This window comes from Engraulis encrasicolus, chromosome 7, assembly GCF_034702125.1.
Source record: "Engraulis encrasicolus isolate BLACKSEA-1 chromosome 7, IST_EnEncr_1.0, whole genome shotgun sequence".
Classification (NCBI taxonomy): domain Eukaryota; kingdom Metazoa; phylum Chordata; class Actinopteri; order Clupeiformes; family Engraulidae; genus Engraulis; species Engraulis encrasicolus.
The window spans coordinates 1,947,552-1,967,411 of record NC_085863.1 but is presented as its reverse complement, the minus strand read 5'-3'; the positions used below and the strand labels follow the sequence as shown (position 1 = coordinate 1,967,411).

The 19,860-nt window shown below is 41.9% G+C and overlaps 1 protein-coding gene across 1 annotated transcript; it reads right to left on the bottom strand.

Annotated features, from left to right (window-relative positions):
* Window positions 1–363: 363 nt before the first annotated feature.
* On the bottom strand, window positions 364–5,728 carry LOC134453286 (uncharacterized). The gene is made up of 3 exons (XM_063204162.1): window positions 5,672–5,728; window positions 1,048–1,478; window positions 364–821 (listed from the first exon to the last, which is right to left on the bottom strand). The coding sequence occupies exons 1-3, from the start codon at window positions 5,713–5,715 to the stop codon at window positions 364–366; spliced, it is 933 nt and encodes a 310-aa protein (XP_063060232.1). The 5' UTR covers window positions 5,716–5,728.
* Between the last annotated feature and the right edge of the window lie 14,132 nt (window positions 5,729–19,860).

Below are 19,860 nucleotides of genomic sequence, written 5' to 3'. Positions count from 1 at the left end.
TTTTGTTGTTTGTCAGTAAAAGTGTAATAATGAAATAAGACAAAACAGTACTCATCAATGATTCCAGGAGTCTTTTTGCCCTCACAGTGTTGAGATGATGACATGCAAAAAGAAAAAATCAAAAGCTACAATGATGTTGCCTGCCATGTCCCTACTTAGGCAAATGAAATATGATGAATATTTGAACCAAAGGAGTGACGGAACTAGGACGACTTAACTGCAATGTGCAATAATGTGTAATGTGCATTAGGTATTTGTGTATGTTTTGTATTTGTGTATTTGTGTGAGCTTTAATTTCCCTCTAGATTAATTCAAAAATACTCTACTCTAGGCCTACTCTACTAGACAGATATCTGAAAGCTCTTATAATTCGTCCTCATACTTCTGCAGGCTCCCAATAAGACTTTCCACCCCCTGATTCTCAAACTCCAGTCCGTACCTCTCAGACAGTTCAAAAATATCCTGAACTGTGTGGATCAGTGCTCCCACAGCTATGTACGTGCGGGTTTCTATTTCAGCAGCATCGCTGGCTCTCGCCAGGTCGCCCAGAACACTGGTGGCTTCGCTCAACTTACTCTGGATCTGAGCTGCAGCATCTTGCTGGAATCCGATTTTTACGATTGCAAAGTCAAACCGCAACATTTCCAAATCCAGCAGACGAATGTTAGAATCTAGGTCTATATAACGTGTAGTGTACTGAGAGATCTGATTGGAGTAGTGCTTTACTGCATCATCAGATGTCTTCATTTCATCTTCTGCTTTGTTTGCCATGTAGCGTGCGTTGCCGTAATCCTCAAGGGCTGAAGAGATCGAGACCCCTCCTACAGAAAAGACAAATACTTAGCAAAACTACTTTCACCATTTAGCAGAGATCTGTGTGTGTAGCACAAGCACAGATCATTGGGTGCATTTTTCGAAAACGACATAAATAGCCATTTATCTGGAAACATAGTTGGTTGCCAGTAGGTAATTGCATTGCAAATAACACAGTAGCTAACGTTCAGTTAGCAGCAATCCTTTCAAGAAACTGGAGGATGAACAACCCACCTGCTGTCCACCCGTCTCCCATCTTCCGCTCTGCAGTGCGGAGCCTCCACAGGGCATGAGCGTATTCCCTCTTTGACGCCTGGAGAGACTGCTCAGCTGATCTTAAACTCTGTGTGGCCTGTTGCTTTTGCATTCCTATGTTATTTCTCTCAACTTCTTTGGCAGCAATTTCGCTCTCCAGCTCCCCCTTTCTAACAGTAAGCACCTCATATTCAGCGTTTATCGAATTAAGTCCACTGCTTGCCGCTCTTTCTGACTGCCCAAAGTGCTTCTGTGTTTCCACTATTGACGTTCGGATGTCCGCATACTTGGCTCCAGATCTGAGGATGTGTGGGACTTTGGCTTCGATGACTTTGGCAGCCAGGTCATTTAGCGACGTCAGTCCAGTTTTCAGGGAAGGAATGACAGCGTTCATAAACGTCTGCTGGGTGCTGAGAGAAAAAAAACCAACAACAAAAAAAACTGTAAATACAATTATTTTTTTACTTTTATTTCATTGGCTTTTATTTCATGACATAGATAATGTTCCATACTGGTAAATCAGTGTTTTATGTTCTATTGTAATTCATTAACGGTCAGTTAAACACTAATGGCCAATGACCACTAATACAGGTGCTGGCCTAATAGACGGGGAGGAACGGTAGCCTACCATGCACCCCCCCCACAACAAAACGCCACATGACTTTTTTTAATCTTCAAGATGTCCTGAATAAGAATTTGAGTGGTAACAGTCATATAACTCACTCCCACTATGATTTTTCACATCATATTGTATATGACCCCATGCATTCTAGTCCTATGTAGTGGTACACTGCCAAGGCCTCTAGAGCCATGATGCAGTTGGTTATAATAGCTTATGATATACCATATGAAAGCTTGGAGTCTGTAGTATACATATAATATACTGTATTTGGTGTACCTTTTGCATAGCAACAGTTGCTAGGCAAAGCATCTTCCTTAGCAACCAGCATCAGTGATACGGTTCCTCTGCGATTACATTGTGTTGTGATGTCTGGATCTAGATGGCTTTTCCCAAGTGCCACATGACTTCTTTGAACCTCCAAGATGTCCTTAATAAGAATTTGAGTGGTAACAGTAATACATTCCCACTGTACATCATATTGTACATGACCCCAATATGCTCTAGGCTATACGTTTTAGTCCTATGTCGTTATAAACTGTCAAGGTCTTAAGAGCCATTTTGCAGTTGGTTATCATAGCTTGCCATATACCATATGTAAGTTTGGAGTGTGTAGTTTATGAATATTATATCATATTTTTGGTGTACCTATGATATTTGGAAAAATATACTTGGCTCAGTTATATGATGTGTGAGAGCTCTGTTTTTTTTTTCAATTCTTTGAATGACTTACAGTTGACTTGCAGTTGCAATGACTTAGAGTTTATTACATTACATTACATTGCATTTGGCAGACGCTTTATAACCAAAGCGACTTTCAGAAGAGGACATAATCAAGCCAACATCACAAGCAAATACAAAGTGCACAGGAGATATACAGAACAACAAGTGCAATTACAAAGAGGGGTTAGTTTTTTTTAGTTTTTTTTTTTAATAAAGAGGAAATAACGAGAACAGACACACACAAACACACACTCACAAACTAAACTAAACTAAACATCATGTCAGGATTCTGCCCTGGGGCAAGGCCAGTTCAATCATTAGTCTAGTAGATTCTCTCGAAAGAGGAATGTCTTTAGTTGTTTCTTGAAGGCTGCAAGAGAGGTGCTTAGTCTTGCTGCCTCTGGGAGACTGTTCCACCACTTGGGTACCACAACGGAGAACAATCTTGACTGGGAGTACCTAGAGCGACTGGATGGCAGAGCCAAACGGCTTGTGCTGGATGAGCGCAGATCTCTTCCAGTAACATAAGGCGTTAGTAGGTCCTTCAGATAAGCTGGGGCCGTTCCTGTGATGGTTTTGTAGGCAAGGGTCAATGCCTTGTGCTTGATCCGGGCGGCGATCGGTAACCAGTGCAACTCAATAAATAGAGGAGTAACATGGGTTATATTAAAGCAATGGAGTGGCAATGGAGTGGTGATAAGTACGCTTCAAAACTGCAAGGCCGCAAAGTCATTTTTATCTGTGAAGAATGTGCATACCTTACATCAGGGGACGGTTTGACAACAAGAAAGACTGAAATTCCATTACTCAGGTCATCACAGGAAGAGACCGACACCAGGGTTGTCCTTTACAGCCAATATGCTGCAAATGAGCATTATACCAACGTACGGATCAAGAGTCCTGACTCTGATCTATTCTTCATTTTGCTGCACTTTGCTGGAACCATGGGCATCACCATCCTACTTGACACCAAGATACAGAGAAAGTCCAGACTGATCAATGGCACACAAACTGCAGCAGAACTTGGCCAAGAAAAGTGCACAGCTGTACTTGGTCTCCATGGCTTCACTGGGAATGATGCGACAAGTGCATTCCGGGGCAAAGGTAAACTTCTTCCTCTAACGAAGATGTTCAAAGCCCCCCAGTTTGTTACCAACCTTGCCAAACTTGGTGAAACCTGGACAGTGACAGAAGCCCTTAATGATGATTGTGAAAAATCCACATGGGCCTTGTATGGCGAAAAGAAAGCTGAAAAGGTTGATGACATGCGATTGAACATCATTAACAAACTTTGCACCAAACACGGAAAGTCTATTCCTGGAAATGTGGACATGGCTTTGCTACCACCATGCAGAAAAAGCCTCACGCAGCATGTCCATAGGGTTCATTTTCAGGTTGCCCTGTGGAAAAGAGCCAATATCAACAATCCTGTAATTCCATCCGTGGGTCAAGGACATGGGTGGTTAATGGCATAAAGTGGTATACAGCCCCTGTGGTATGAAGGTGAGAGTCAGCCACAGAGGTTGGAGGACATCTGTGGTGAAGTCCACTATGATGATAACAGTGAGAGTGAAGTTGAAAGTGATTGGTCAAGCACAGACAGTGACAGTAGCAGTGAATGAACTGTCTGCCTTGGACTAAACCTTTCCCCAAATGTTCAAAAAACTTTGTTTATGATTCAACTTGTTTCCTTCTATTGTGGTGTTGTGCTCCAACTTGCACAGATGTGACAGTGACACATACAGTACTGCTCGCTATATTGTCAATATTTCCAGTAGTTAGTAATGAAACTATTATTATACTTTTACAAATTGTTAATGTATTTGCCTGTAAGGTCTTTATATATGTGTATGGTTGTATGGACGAGTCATTTAAAGGATCAGAAAAATGAAAAATACTCTCACACATCATATAACTGAACCAAGTATATTTTTCCAAATGGTACACCAAAAATATGATATAATATTCATAAACTACACACTTCAAGCTTACAGATATGGCAAGCTATGATAACCAACTGCAAAATGGCTGTTAAGGCCTTGACAGTTTACAACTACATAGGACTAAAACGTATTGCCTAGAGCATACTGGGGTCATGTACAATATGATGTACAGTAGGAATGTATTACTGTTACCACTCAAATTCTTATTAGGGACATCTTGGAGGTTCAAAGAAGTCATGTGGCACTTGGGAAAAGCCATCCAGATCCAGACATCACAACACAATGTAATCGCAGAGGAACCGTATCACTGATGCTGGTTGCTAAGGAAGATGCTTTGCCTAGCAACTGTTGCTATGCAAAAGGTACACCAAATACAGTATAATATATGTATACTACAGACTCCAAGCTTTCATATGGTATATCATAAGCTATTATAACCAACTGCATCATGGCTCTAGAGGCCTTGGCAGTGTACCACTACATAGGACTAGAATGCATGGGGTCATATACAATATGATGTGAAAAATCATAGTGGGAGTGAGTTATATGACTGTTACCACTCAAATTCTTATTCAGGACATCTTGAAGATTAAAAAAAGTCATGTGGCGTTTTGTTGTGGGGGGGGTGCATGGTAGGCTACCGTTCCTCCCCGACTAATAAAATTAGAGTATCATGACAAAGTGAATTTATTTCCATAGTCCCATCAATAATGTTGAACTTAGATAGATTATAGATTCATGGCCCATATTTTAAACTACCCCAATAATTAGATTGTTTATTCTTACATTGTGGGCTTCCAGCTCCAAAAAAACAGGAATTTGATCTTTACATGAAAGTTTACTAAGTAATAAACAAATATTTTCTAGTATGGTCCAAGTACAGTCATTTTTGCAGATAAAAATTACTATTTTTGGAAATTCAAAATGGCGGACCATGGAGAAGATTCCCTTTCTCATGTATGAAAAGTGCAATTTTTCCAGTCATAATGAATACTTAGAATTTGATGCTGGTGGTAAGTATTAATGAAAAAGGTAACATTAGTGAATGGGCAGCATGAATTCTGGAAATAATCAACTAAAAATCGCACACAGTGTCCCTTTAAGTAGGCCTACTGTCTGTTATGCTTGTTATTCTTCACAGTTGGACAACCATATATTATTTAGCAGTTGGTACTCTGAGCAAAGACCCTGTACTTTCACATGTAGTACAATCAAGTCTGGTGATGAATTGAAGACTGCTATATGATATTTATACGGTATATAAAGCATATTGTGTATGAGGAAATACATCACGTGTACAATAAAGATGAAGAATTACTTTGATAGAGCCATGCTGGAGGTGAGGGAATGTGTTGGTGCCATGACAACCAGCAGCCATGCACACACACACCTACGCACACACACACCAAGAGCCATCGTGCACAGCAGGAGGGGAGCAGTCTGGAGAGAGAGAGAGAGAGAGAGAGAGAGAGAGAGAGAGAGAGAGAGAGAGAGAGAGAGAGAGAGAGAGAGAGAGAGAGAGAGAGAGAGAGAGAGAGACTTTATTAATCCCCAAGGGAGAAATTGAATATGAATGGTGCACAGCAGGAGGGGAGCAGTCTAGAGAAACAAGACAAACACACACATCCACCTTATAAGGGAGTAGTATATACAGTGACATACTCTACATCCACTTTATAAGGGAGTCCTATACAGTGACATACACATACATCCACTTTATAAGGGAGTACTACACACAGTGACAAACACATACATCCACCTTATAGGGGAGTAGTATATACAGTGACATACTACATCCACCTCATAGGGGAGTCCTATACAGTGACATACAGGTACTACATCCACCTTATAAGGGAGTAGGGGAGCGTACCTATGTTCCCACGCCCCATTGGTCCCACGGCCCACTGGTCCCACAGCCCATTGGTCCCACGTCACTAAGACTTTTTTTCATTATTTAGGCCCATTGGTCCCACAGCCCATTGGTCCCACAGTCCATTGTTCCCACAGCCCATTGGTCCCACATTGCTTTTTTATTTGAATTTTTAGGCCCATTGGTCCCACGGGACTCACTAGTTCGACGCCCTTTCGGTACTTACCGCTTACGTCATACGACCCTAAACCTAACCCTAACCCTAACCTTAACCCTAAACCTAACACTAACCTTAAATCGCTTGTTTGAAATGTTTGATTAGTACAGAATATTGAAAAGTACAGAGAGGGCGTCAAACTAGTGGGTCCCTTGGTCCCACAGCCCATTGAACTGTTTGTGATGTGGGACCAATGGACTGTGGGACCAACGGACCTAAAATTAAATTTAAAAATCTTAGTGATGTGGGACCAATGGGCTGTGGGACCATTGGGCCTAATTTTGAAAAAAAAACGTAAAAGTCTTAGCAACGTGGGACCAATGGGCCGTGGGACCAATGGGCCATGGGAACATTGGGCTGACCCCGGGGAGTAGTATACAGTGACATACTCTACATCCACTTTATAAGGGAGTCCTATACAGTGACATACTACATCCACCTCATAGGGGAGTCCTATACAGTGACAAACACACACATCCACCTTATAAGGGGAGACCTATACAGTGACAAACACACACATCCACCTTATAAGGGAGTACTACACACAGTGACAAACACATACATCCACCTTATAAGGGAGTCCTATACAGTGACATACACATACATCCACTTTATAAGGGAGTAGTATACACAGTAGGTGTACACATACATCCACTTTATAAGGGAGTAGTATACATAATTAATAACTATAGCTTTCACACTGGAACAAATAGGGCTCATGGTTGGCACCCCCAACCACCCACCCACCCCACACACACACACACCCCACCACCACCACCACACACACCCCACCACCACACACACACATACACCCATCCCCCCACCCACCCCACACACACACCAGTTAATTTTTATGTCACAATAGCAACTGGAGTTTCCCGGTGGGTCTTTCACTTTCACTTCACATGTGACCTGATGTCTGTTGATAATGAGCGGCATCCTCCAAAGCACAACACATCACATTACACTTCACTGTTTTCGTTTTCATCCTAAACGACGTACTATTATTCAAGGAGAATGTATGCTAATTTCAACACGTCACATTGCATTGTTCACACACTATACCCTTAATAATACCGTCACCAGTCAGTAGGCCTTTTTTTTTTTTTTTTTTACAAAAGTGTTAAAGGTTACGTATAATTATTCATAATTAATAACTATAGCTTTCACACTGGAACAAATAGGGCTTATGTTACTTATATTACAGCTGTATTCAAATGAACAGGACTTCTCCTTTAACAGGGTGTTTATTACAGCTGTATTCAAATGAACAGGACTTCTCCTTTAACAGGGTGTTTGTTACAGCAGGGTGTAGGTGTTCAATGGCACTACAGATTAGAGTGGGAATCGAACACACAACCCTCTGATCCCCAACCAAACTCTCTAACCAAACACCACCGCAGCCCCCAACATGATAACAACAACAACAACAATAATAATAATAACAATAACAATAACAATAATAATAACAGCAATAACAATAACAATAAACAACACCAACAACAACAATAATAATAATAATAGCAATAATAATAATAATGGTAATAATAACATAGGTTTTGTTTAGCGTTTTTCATGGTCCTCAAAGCCACCTATCACATAAGTCAGACACATTTCCCACCTCTCAAGTGGATGATACAGTATATCACAAAGATTTTATTTTCAAATGTTCATTTATTTAGCCTAGAAAACAATGATATTCGTATAAATTACTAATATATATAACTAAATGAAAGTGAGATATAGGTTTCCGAGCTTCACACAAAACAACACTTACCAAGTGGAGAGACAGCAATGAAGCAAGATAAAGAGGAGTGAGGAGTGAGGAGAGAGGAGAGAGGAGAGAGGAGTGAGGAGAGAGGAGTGAGGAGAGAGGAGTGAGGAGAGAGGAGAGAGGAGTGAGGAGTGAGGAGAGAGGAGTGAGGAGAGAGGAGTGAGGAGAGAGGAGAGAGGAGTGAGGAGAGAGGAGAGAGGAGAGAGGAGTGTGGAGAGGAGAGGAGAGGAGAGGAGAGAGGAGGGAAGAGAGGAGAGAGGAGTGAGGAGAGAGGAGAGAGAAGTGAGGAGAGAGGAGGGAGGAGAGGAGTGAGGAGAGAGGAGAGAGGAGTGAGGAGTGAGGAGTGAGGAGAGAGGAGTGAGGAGTGAGGAGAGAGGAGTGAGGAGAGAGGAGAGAGGAGTGAGGAGTGAGGAGAGAGGAGAGAGGAGAGAGGCGTTGGGCTGTTATGCATCTGGATTCTTGGGAGTCCTCTTATCATAGTAAGCTACTTCCCCACGATGTGGCCAATCACAGTTTAGTATTTCTGTGAGGTGCCCAGCCTTCCCCCTCCACTCTGGCCTTTTGAGTTATTATTTTGAAGGGATAGAAGAAAAATAAGAAGAATTTCAGCTTTGCCCCTTGCAGGTAGAGTAAAGTACAGTCCTGGGCTGAAGTCTTGCCAAGAAAATTTGTGTTTTGGCACCACCTGTTGGCTGTTAAGGGCTTTGTCTCTGTGTTTGAAATAAAGACCGTTGGGCATTGGGTCTTGCCTCGCGAGCCATCCTACGTACTTCCGCCAAAGGATTGGCTCCACTACGGTAGTCTGGCTCTTCTGTGGAGTGTGCAGATCGGTGGGATTTTGAATCCAATCAGAAAACAGCCAACAAGCACATAAGTGCTCGTGACGATGACGAAAACGTCTGAGCCAATGGCTCTGGTCTGCGCTATGTTGTTGTTGAGTAACTGTCTGCGATTGGGTGAGAGCTGTCCAATCATTTCAAACCATAACTGAGTGCAAACTTCCCGCTTCCTGCAATTGCGTCAGATCACACAACTTCTAGACGATAAATACTAGAGATGCACAGGATCCGGATCCGGCAGGATCTTAAGCAGTGGATCCGGTATCCGGTAGTTGCCTAAAAATCAGGATGTGGTGCATCTCTAGTTTTTACGTAGCCTCGGCTTTTCAGTCAGTCTTTCACAACCCCCATCACTGCATGGAGTGAAAGCCCTTTGGAAGCGGCTGTTGCAGGCAGTTTGGCAGCAAGCCAATGAGTCCAAAATTAGTTTGAGCCAACGTAGCCTAATAAAAAGGGCCCACGTGTGCGAGTAGACTATGTGTTTCAACCCTTTTGTAGGATCTGGTATCCGGTTTCGGATCCGGCAGGATCTTAAAGGGACACTGTGTGAGATTTTTAGCTATTTATTTCCATGTTGCCCATTCACTAAAGTTACCTTTTTCATGAATACTTACTACCACCATCAAATTCTAAGTATTCATGATGAATACATGAAAAGGGGGATCTTCTCCATGGTCCGCCATTTTGAATTTCCAAAAATAGCCATTTTTAGCTGCAAAAATGACTCTACTTGGACCATACTAGAACATATTTGGCAAAAGGCAGCCCAGTTTCAATGAGCAGCATAGTTGCAGTACCTTTTTTGACCATTTCCTGCACAGTGTACCTTTAAGCAGTGGATCTGGTATCCGGCAGGATCCTAAAAATCAGGATCCGGTGCATCTCTAATAAATATGAAATGAAATGGTAGTATTATGGGATGGTCAAGGGCACTTCAGCCATTACATGGATGAACCTACATTTAGGCTTGTGATAAGAACCGTTTTAAAATGTATAATGAAATGGAATACTGCATAATGTGAAGCAGGCAGCCATAAACTGACAAAGTCCTGAGAAAAAGCAGAGGCACAGGAAAGGGGTAGCAACAAGTCCACACGCACAGGATGAGCTCACATCGTGGTTAGGACCTTTAGCACGATGAATTGTCCTTCGATTTCTGAGTGTCTGCACTAAGGATAGACCGATATATGTATCGGCATCGGTATCAGGCCGATATTTGCATTTTTTAAGTGTATCGTATCGCCCGATACGTGCATGGTTTTGGCCAATACGCAATATTTATTATTTTATGTCATTATTTTTTTTTTAAAGCACCAAGACACTTCATTTTTTTATTACAAACCCCAACTCCATATAAGTTGGGACACAAGGTTAATTGTGAATAATAAAAAATACTGCCATTTTCAAAAAGTCTGGTTCTGTCATTAGTTGGAGAATGGTACAAAGAAAACATATCAGCCATCAAAACTGACCAAAATGATTGTTTTGGGGGATATTCATGAATTTGTAAATCCAACGCGCCTCAAAAGAGTTGGGACGGGACAATAAAAGGCAGCACATGTCGAGTAAGACTAAAAACAAAACAAAGGACAAAACTTAACAGTTAATAGCATTAACCGATGAGATGATTTTATATAAAAACAGTGTTGATTCCTATCTTGGACATGATTTCAACAGCTTAAATGGTAGGTGTATTCCTTGTCATGTTTTGCAATGTTTTCCTTTCTGTAGTGCTTACAGTGTGACAGGTCTTGACCAAAAGCCAGCCATTTTTTGTCCTGCTGGTCCTTATGTTGGAGTTAAGTTGCTAAAACATAGTAGAGAATGCAATTTGACCTTACTGTGTGGCAGTAATTGAAGGTCTTCCTTCAAAATATAATGCACAAGTGGCTTTTCATGCTGTTCAAAACCCATTTATTTCATTCAGTACTGTATTCAATTCTACAGGTGAGTTATAACAGCTTAACCAATGTACTACTGCACCCCCATGCCATCATGGAGGCTGACTTTTGAAGTTAGCACTAACACAAGTTGCATGGTCAATTTTTACTGTAGCACAGGATGTGCAAGACTCTATTATTTTCAAAAAGAATTGACTTCTGCAACTTCTGCTGACTTCTGTACACTGTAAAAAAATTCTTGTCAAAATTACGGTGAAAAACTGGCAGCTGTGGTTGCCATTTTTTCACCGTATAAAACACAGAGATCTTGTATATGGATTTACGGTAAGGTAAATTAAGACTTGTAGAATCAACATTTTCAAGATGTTACAATAAAGGGGAGTTACTGTTTAAATAACAGTGACACTCATGTAGGCTCTTGGTATGCAGCTGTATAATTAACAATGCAACCCTGTTGTTTTTTAAGTGAAATACTAACCATTCCACAGCATTCATTTGCCTATTTCACAGTCAATTTCTGTTAAAACAACAGAAATTATTTATGCCTTGACGGTATGACTGTTCAATTTACAGTATAAAGCATTTGTTTTTAAGGTGAATCTCTATTCATTCCACAGAATTTATTGCTAAACCAGCAGCACAATTGTGTTGCTCAGGCGTAGGATTCAAAGTTTATATGTGTTGCATTTAAGTGGAATTCCCATAAATTTCACATAATAGGTGAGTCCTATAGAGTTACAATCAGACAACTGATTGGACTGATTCTACTCACTGAAGGGTATGAAAATGCATTCCTTTTTTGAAAAAGGCCTGAAAATAACCTTGAGTAAAATGAAGGCCACAGCTAGCGGGGCAAGCACGCTAACAAACAAGCTAGTTAGCCAGCCATACAGCCACCCTTACAACATGACCTGCTCGCCGGGCCGGCCAGGTCAGGTCAGGTGAGGGCAGGTCGGTCGGCCGGCCGGCCTTACAGCCAGTCAGCCAGCTAGCTAGCTAGCTACCAACCAGTGAGCAGCACAATGCAACAGCCCCGGTTTAAATACATGTTCAAGTGAACCATGTGACCCGAGTGATGAGGCATTTCGCAGGTGTAGGCAGTAAGTTAATCATTGCATGACAGCCCTTAGCACTCAGGTGAGGTCAGGAATTGATTGACAGATTGATTTGGATGAGGTAGAATGACAGTTCCAAATAGACTAGGCTACTTCTAAGAGACTGAATCAAGGGATTACTGTCCCAGGTAGAGTTTTTCAAATTAGCCTATAGGTATATTTTACACATTAAATGAGAATAAACTGTAGGCTGTTACCGGAGAAATATATAAGTTACAGTGAATTACTGCAAACTGTTGCACAGTGTATTCAGTTGCCAGCTTCACTGTTGTCAAATCTACAACGTGGAGGCACCTGGAGCCAAGCAGACAGGCAATCTGTTTTCTGTGGAGTAATTAATATTTAATTCATTATAACCTCCATTGCTTTCTGTTGGGTAGGAGGAATGTAAATAATGATATTCTGAATTTTATAGAGGTTTACTTTGTCAATTTGCCTCTCACTCGAAAACTCTGATGGCAAAGCCTCCAAGTCCAATAAGGGAAATTTTGCGCAGGATGAACTTGAACACATGCAGAGGGTTGTAATCTAAGTTAATTGATGGCTACTAATCAAATAGCATGTTGACATCAAACTCTGCCTGTTACAACCAGCCTATCAGTGGTTTGACAAGTTGCACCTGGAACAAGTGCAATCACAAGAGATCTATTGGACAAAAAGAGGACTCAAAAAGCCTAACACGACCAGAAAGAGCACCTACTTTTTGTAGTATACACAATGTGAAGAAAAGCAGAACAGAGTTCTTTGTCTGTTGGTTCACAATTTGGTTCACTTACAGAGGATTGAGTTTGGTTCACTTATAGGGGACTCAACAAAAATGGCTGCTCATGTTGCCAAAACAGTTGACATTTGAGGAGGCATGGTTTTCATAATTCTCTGGGGAATTAAACATTTACTCTCTAGCTCTCTTAGCTCAACAACTCCGATCCAGAGGAGTCAAATAACACCGTGTAGTCTTGCTGCAACTCTTGGTGTTCAGATTTTGGCTGAACACCAGTCTAACCAGTCTGATCAATCTAACTCTGACAAATTTGCTGTGTACATATGACACCAGTGAAAAATAAAGTCATGTACCGTTTCTTGACTACTTCATTTTCACTTAACAGTATTTTCCAATATTTTCTTTTCAGTGAACAGTCCAGTATTTTCTACATATGACACCTGTCAAAAATAAAGTCATGTAGTGCTTTTTGACTTAATAGTAGCTTGCCGTATTTAGTACAGAGACAAACTGTTTTACATTTTACGGTCACTGACTGTTGCAATTTGACAGTTTTTTGCCGTAATTTCAACGGGCATTTTTTACAGTGTAAGCAAAGGACAGTTTCCCATGTCTTCTGGGTCTATTTCAAATGAGCTCGGGTGAGTAGGGGAATGTTAAACCCCTCTATCATTTGCACACATGAAGCGTCCTTAATATGGTCAAGTTTTCACTGCCTCTAATGCTCGGAGTGCTAGAGTGAGACCACAGCCAATATATATTTCATGATGTCATGAACCCTATACAATGACTTTAATGACAAAAATGTGTCTCATATACACTCAATCACGGTAAATCAAGGGAATTCAAAACTTTATGTAATAACTATGGTAATTGTTCTCTCTGCATCTTTAATTCTGAGTGACTCAGCCTCTCTGTGATTGTCTTATACTTGGACACTCAAATTGTTCATCAGTACAATTCATTTTGAAATGTTCTTCCTTTATCATTTTTGGATGTTTATAACATTTCACTGATCCCCGTCCCAACTTATTTCAGACGTGTTGCAGTTATCAAATTAGAAATGAGTACACATGTCCCCTAAAACAATATTTTTTCTCGGCTTTAACACTTGATATGTTGTCTTTTCACTATTCTCCATCTGAGGAATGCATTGAATGTTTTGAAAGTGATAGCATTTTGATTTTATTCTCAGTTTACCAAACGTCCCAACTTCACCGGAGTTGGGGTTTGTACTTGATTGTTAGACATTACTTGATTGTTAGAGTGGGTGTTTAAATGTTACAAGTTCTACCTCAATTTGGTAATGTTAAAGGAATGTATATTTTTAACTTGAGACCTGGAATATTTGTCATTTTTTAACCTTTTTTTTAACCCATATCGGCCCCAAATATCGGGTATCGGAAATCGGGTATCGGCCAAGGGTGATGAAAAAAAAATCGGTATCGCATCGGCCATTAAAAAACCTGTAGGCCTATCGGTTGACCCCTAGTCTGCACACATCGAGTTGTTCAGGTATTTTCATGCATGTTTTTTAGGGTGGGCAGGGGGCGCTGTGTCTTTTGTGAGTCAGTGTGTTCACGGCACATAGTAATATGTGCAAGGTGTGTGAGTGTTTGTAGAATTAAAGGACCAACATTTTTGACACATCATTTCGCCTTATTATTTTTTGAAAAGGTTGAAATTCACAGTGCAAATAATAATAATAATAATAATGATAAGAATAATAATAATAATAATAATAATACATAGGTTTTATGTAACGCTTTTCATGATACTCAAAGATGCTTTACAGGTGAAAAACATGCACCATAGACAGTACAAACACACAGTACAACAAGGACAGTCTGAGTTAGATAGAAACAACAGCACAAAACCAGGGCCTGACACTAACCAGGGCCTGACACTAACTTTTTCCCTCACTGAGCAGAATGGCTAGTGGTTTTCCCTGAGTCACTAGCCATTCAGCTTTTCTACTAGCCACAAACATCTAACATCATCTGTACATCTAACCTCAGAAGATGAGGTACTAAAGCAAAAAGACCAAGTGCATAGCATTCTACAGGGAAATAAATTATTGATCTTAAATACAAACAATTGATTCACACAACAGAATACTCTGATATACATGCCAAGGAATAAGCTACATGCCAAATTGGCTTGTGACTCTGAAATTATTACCAGCCACAGCCAAGTTTTACCAGTATTTCACCAGTTGGCAGGTGCCAATGTCAAGCCCTGCACAAAACAACGGCAGATTAGGAAGAGACTATGGTAAAGTCTCAGGTGCTGTATGTGGTTTGGAGACTATGGTAACTGTGGTACAGCAGAAAGCCCCAGGTGCTGTATGTGGTTTGGAGACTATGGTAACTGTGGTACAGCAGAAAGCCCCAGGTGCTGTATGTGGTTTGGAAAGGGGTGGGTCTTGAGGTTGCGTTTAAAGAATGGCAGTGAGTTGGACTCTCGGACAGCCAAATGCCCTAAGCAGTCATGGGTGAGCGGTTAGGGCGTCAGACTTGCATCCCAGAAGTTGCCGGTTCGACTCCCGACCCGCCAGGTTGGTGGGGGGAGTAATCAACCAGTGCTCTCCCCCATCCTCCTCCATGACTGAGGTACCCTGAGCATGGTACCGTCCCACCACACTGCTCCCCATGGGGCGCCAACTGAGGGCTGCCCCCTTGCACGGGTGAGGCATAAATGCAATTTCGTTGTGTGCAGTGTTCACTTGTGTGCTGTGGAGTGCTGTGTCACAATGACAATGGGAGTTGGAGTTTTCTAATGGGCTTTCACTTTCACTTTTAAAGACACTGCCGATTTCATCCCATAACTGCCACCTGCTTTCGTATAGTAGATAGGTGTATGCAGAGCCGTCTAATAAGAGAGTTGTGACAACCAGGGACCATGGAAGTCAAGTCGGTTGGTGATGTGGTTCACGTAGATTAAAATATTTCTTAACAGCCACTTTCTGTTCGCTGCAGACTAACACAGAACCATTACATGCCAAACAAATTTTCAGTACAAACGAATTACATTTTCCTTTACCACATTTTCTGTGTTCTACGGCCACCTCCTGGAACTAAGTAAACTACTTCAATTGGAACTAAAGTCAATGGTGATTTACATGTAAAACGCTCTGAGATCTCCATGAGAGCCGCCATTGCTGTGTAAAGGTTGGACAACAGAGGTCGATGGGAGTGACGTAACTCTCTTTTTAGACGGCTCTGGGTGTATGCAAATAAATCTCCACGTCAGCCATGCCAATGGAATGTAGAACACGCTTGCACACAGAGGACGCTTCAGTTAGGTCCAGAGGTCATAGAGGTCATAGAGGTCATAGTATACTCATTTACTCAGTTTAGTTTTTTGGTAACACTTTACTTGATGCCGGTGTCATACGCATGACATAACAGTGTCATAATAGTGTCAAAACAGTCATAAACATGATGTCAGTGCCATAAATGTTTTATGGTCATGAAAAGCTGACATTGTCAGGGCTGTCTTTGTCATAGCCGAATGTCACTTAATGATTAAGTCATAAAACGTTCATGACATTGACATCATTTTTATGACACATGAATGACTGCATTATGACACTATTATGACATTGTTATGTCATGCATATGACACCTGCCTCAAGTTAAGTGTTACCAGTTTTTTATTGCATTGCTATGAACACTTTTCAGATGTTACTTGGCGTTGGGGGGAAAGCTAACGTGTATCAATCAGGGGTTAGGTGTCTTGCTATTTAGCTATTTTAGGGTATTGGTTACAGTCCCTGGAGCAGTGTGGGGTTAGGTGCCTTGGTGCAGGATATTGTTTACAGTCCCTGGAACAGTGTGCAGTTAGGTGCCTTGGTACAGGGTATTGGTTACAGTCCCTGGAGCAGTGTGGGGATAGGTGTCTTGGTACAGGGTATTGATTACAGTCCCTGGAGCAGTGTGGGGGTAGGTGCCTTGGTACAGGACATTGGTTACAGTCCCTGGAGTAGTGTGGGGGTAGGTGCCTTGGCACAGGGTATTGGTTACAGTCCCTGGAGCAGTGTGGGGGTGGGTGCCTTGGTCCAAAAGGCTAAAAGTATCACTAGTCAACCTGGCCATGTTTTAAGTGGTGAATTTTCATTAATGCCCTCTGGGAGGCGCTATTATTCTGTCAGGACAAAAACAAAGCGTTACTCTGGATCTTTCATCCCTACAACCATTAGATCAGGGTTTCCCAAACTGGGGTGCGTGCACCCCTGGGGGTGCGCGGCCTACCACAAGGGGGTGCGCGAATTGAACTGAGCAATGGTTGAGATGTGTGTTTTTATTCAGAATTGATGACCATAACATAGTTTTTAATTGTTTGGTGAATTGTATGCTGGAAAGATCCATCTGAAGAGTTATGTATAACTCCTACTTGTCATCCAACAAGTTCCATTGTAATGGTTGAGCAAAAAAGATCAGGTCTATGGGAAATTAGGAATGCCCAAAATGCGCGACTGTGCAACATTCGCTTAGGGGGTGCGCAAACCACATTGAAATGTAAAAGGGGGTGCGCAGGGGAAAAAGTTTGGGAACCACTGGATTAGATTATTAAACAAGGTTGTAGGGATAGAGTTCATTACTGACCATTTAATTTACTGAGGGCTGCTCATCACTGACAGGACAGGGTGTTTGAATGTATGTGTTAAAATGTGTATGTTTTTGTTTTCCTATTTATTTATTTATTGTTTTTTTTTTGTTTCCTTTAGGTTTTGTATTTCATTTTCTACTCTTTTTATTTATACTATCTATTCATTGACTGATGGAGACTGGGACCGCAAACTGAATTGCCCTTCATGGGACTAATAAAGTAATCTGAATCTGAATCTGAATCTGGTATAGGATATTGGTTACAGTCCCTGGAGCAGTGTGGGGTTAGGTGCCTTGGTACAGGATATTGGTTCAGTCCCTGGAGCAGTGTGGGGTGTCTTGCTCAAGAGCATCTCAGCCATACTGCCCTACAATCTAAGAACGCAGTAACTCTGAAAACTGCAAACTGAGAAAAAAGGCTTCAAAGTTTCCCATATGGCGCGACAACTGTGTTGTCGATAAATTGGTGGTGACACTTCCTGGTAATGCTTGTTTAGGATAGAAATTTAATGCACACAAAAAAAAACAAAAAAACAACATTTATGTGTCTTTTTGCCACAAAAAGCAGAGTTACTGCGTTCTTGGCTGGTATTACTGCCACGAAATGGAGTTACTGCAGGAGTTACTGCGTTATTGGCTAGTATTACTGTCTACTCCCAAACCAGTCCCATTGGAATGTGCAGCAGTAACTCGCCGACTTACTGCGTTTTTATTTTGTACGACATAACCTTTAAATACAACACGCAGTAACTTTTTTTTGTCATTTTTGCACTTTCAAAATGAGTTTTCTCCAAAACGGGACGGTGTTGGACCACCATTTTTTGACACAAGACAAATGAGGTAGTTTAAAACCCATTTCCGATATAAAAAAAAATTCGACCATTTTGAGTTACTGCGTTCTTGTTTTGCATGGCAGCATAGATGAGGGTGTACCACACACATTCTTCCCATATGGGTGGGATTCGAACACATTCTTCCCATACTGGTAAGAGTGGGATTCAAACCTGCAACCCTCTGATCCCAATACCAACTTTGCTCTGTGGTTGCCTATATGTGCTGAAAGGTGTTCTGTGGCCACTATATGTCTACTGTGCTGTGGCCACTATATGTCTACTGTGCTGTGGCCACTATATGTCTACTGTGCTGTGGCCACTATATGTCTACTGTGCTGTGGCCACTATATGTCTACTGTGCTGTGGCCACTATATGTCTACTGTGCTGTGGCCACTATATGTCTACTGTGCTGTGGCCACTATATGTCTACTGTGCTGTGGCCACTATATGTCTACTGTGTGCTTGACTGAATGGTAGACTTCACACTCAGACTCTCATCCATACACATCAAGTATCAGGTCAACGTACAGGGCAGTGAAGGGTAAGCCCAAAGGTTGCCGGTTCGACTCCCAACCCACCAGGTTGGTGGGGGGAATAAATACACGTAACCAGTGCTCTCCCCCATCCTCCTCCATGACTGAGGTACCCTGAGCACGGTGCCGTCCTGCCACAATGCTCCCTTTCAGGTGCCATTGGGGGCTGCCCCCTTGCGGATGAGGAATAAATGCAATTTCGCTGAGTGCTTTGTCACAATTGGATTTGGAGTTTCCCAGTTGGGCTTTCACTTCACTGCACTTTCACTTCACATAGACCATTCCTGAAAGACAGTTCTAATAGGATCAAAGACCCAACTGCACTAGAAGAAGTCAGGCATGTCTAGAACTTTCTGAAGTTATGTAATTCCTGGATGCGCAGGCATATCAGAATCAGATATCGCAAAATAAATTGACCGGATGTAACTACTGTATAAAGGATCATGAGGTTCTCACTGGAACCTGCTGGAAGGGCTGCATGTTTCTCCTGACAGGTGAAGAGAGAAGAAGGGAAGCGAAGAGAGGAGAGAAAAGAGTGGAGAGGTGAGGGGGAGAGAAGGGAAGCGAAGAGAGGAGAGAAAAGAGTGGAGAGGTGAGGGGGAGAGAAGAGAAGAGAAGAGAAGAGAAGAGAAGAGAAGAGAAGAGAAGAGAAGAGAAGAGAAGAGAAGAGAAGAGAAGAGAGGAGAAGGGAAGAGAAGAGAGGTGGAGGAGTGTGGAGAGGTGAGGGGGAGAGAAGAGAAAATAGAAGTGAAGAGAAAGGAAGAGACAAGAAGAGAGAGGAGAGAAGAGAAGAGAAAATAGAAGTGAAGAGAAAGGAAGATACAAGAAGAGAGAGGAGAGGAGAGTAGAGGAGAGGAGAGGAGAGAACAGGAGAGGAGAGAGGGGAGGAGAGGAAAGAGAGAACAGGAGAGGAGAGGAGAGGAGAGGAGAGAAAAGAGAGAGCAGGAGAGGAGAGAATAGAGAGAGAGGAGAGGAGAGGAGAGGAGAGGAGAGGAGAGGAGAGGAGTCCGTCTGGTAGCGAGCAATCTGATTGGCTGCGGCACAGTGCGGCGTTCTGGAATGGACTATTTCAGCGCGCGCTCTATCTGCTGCA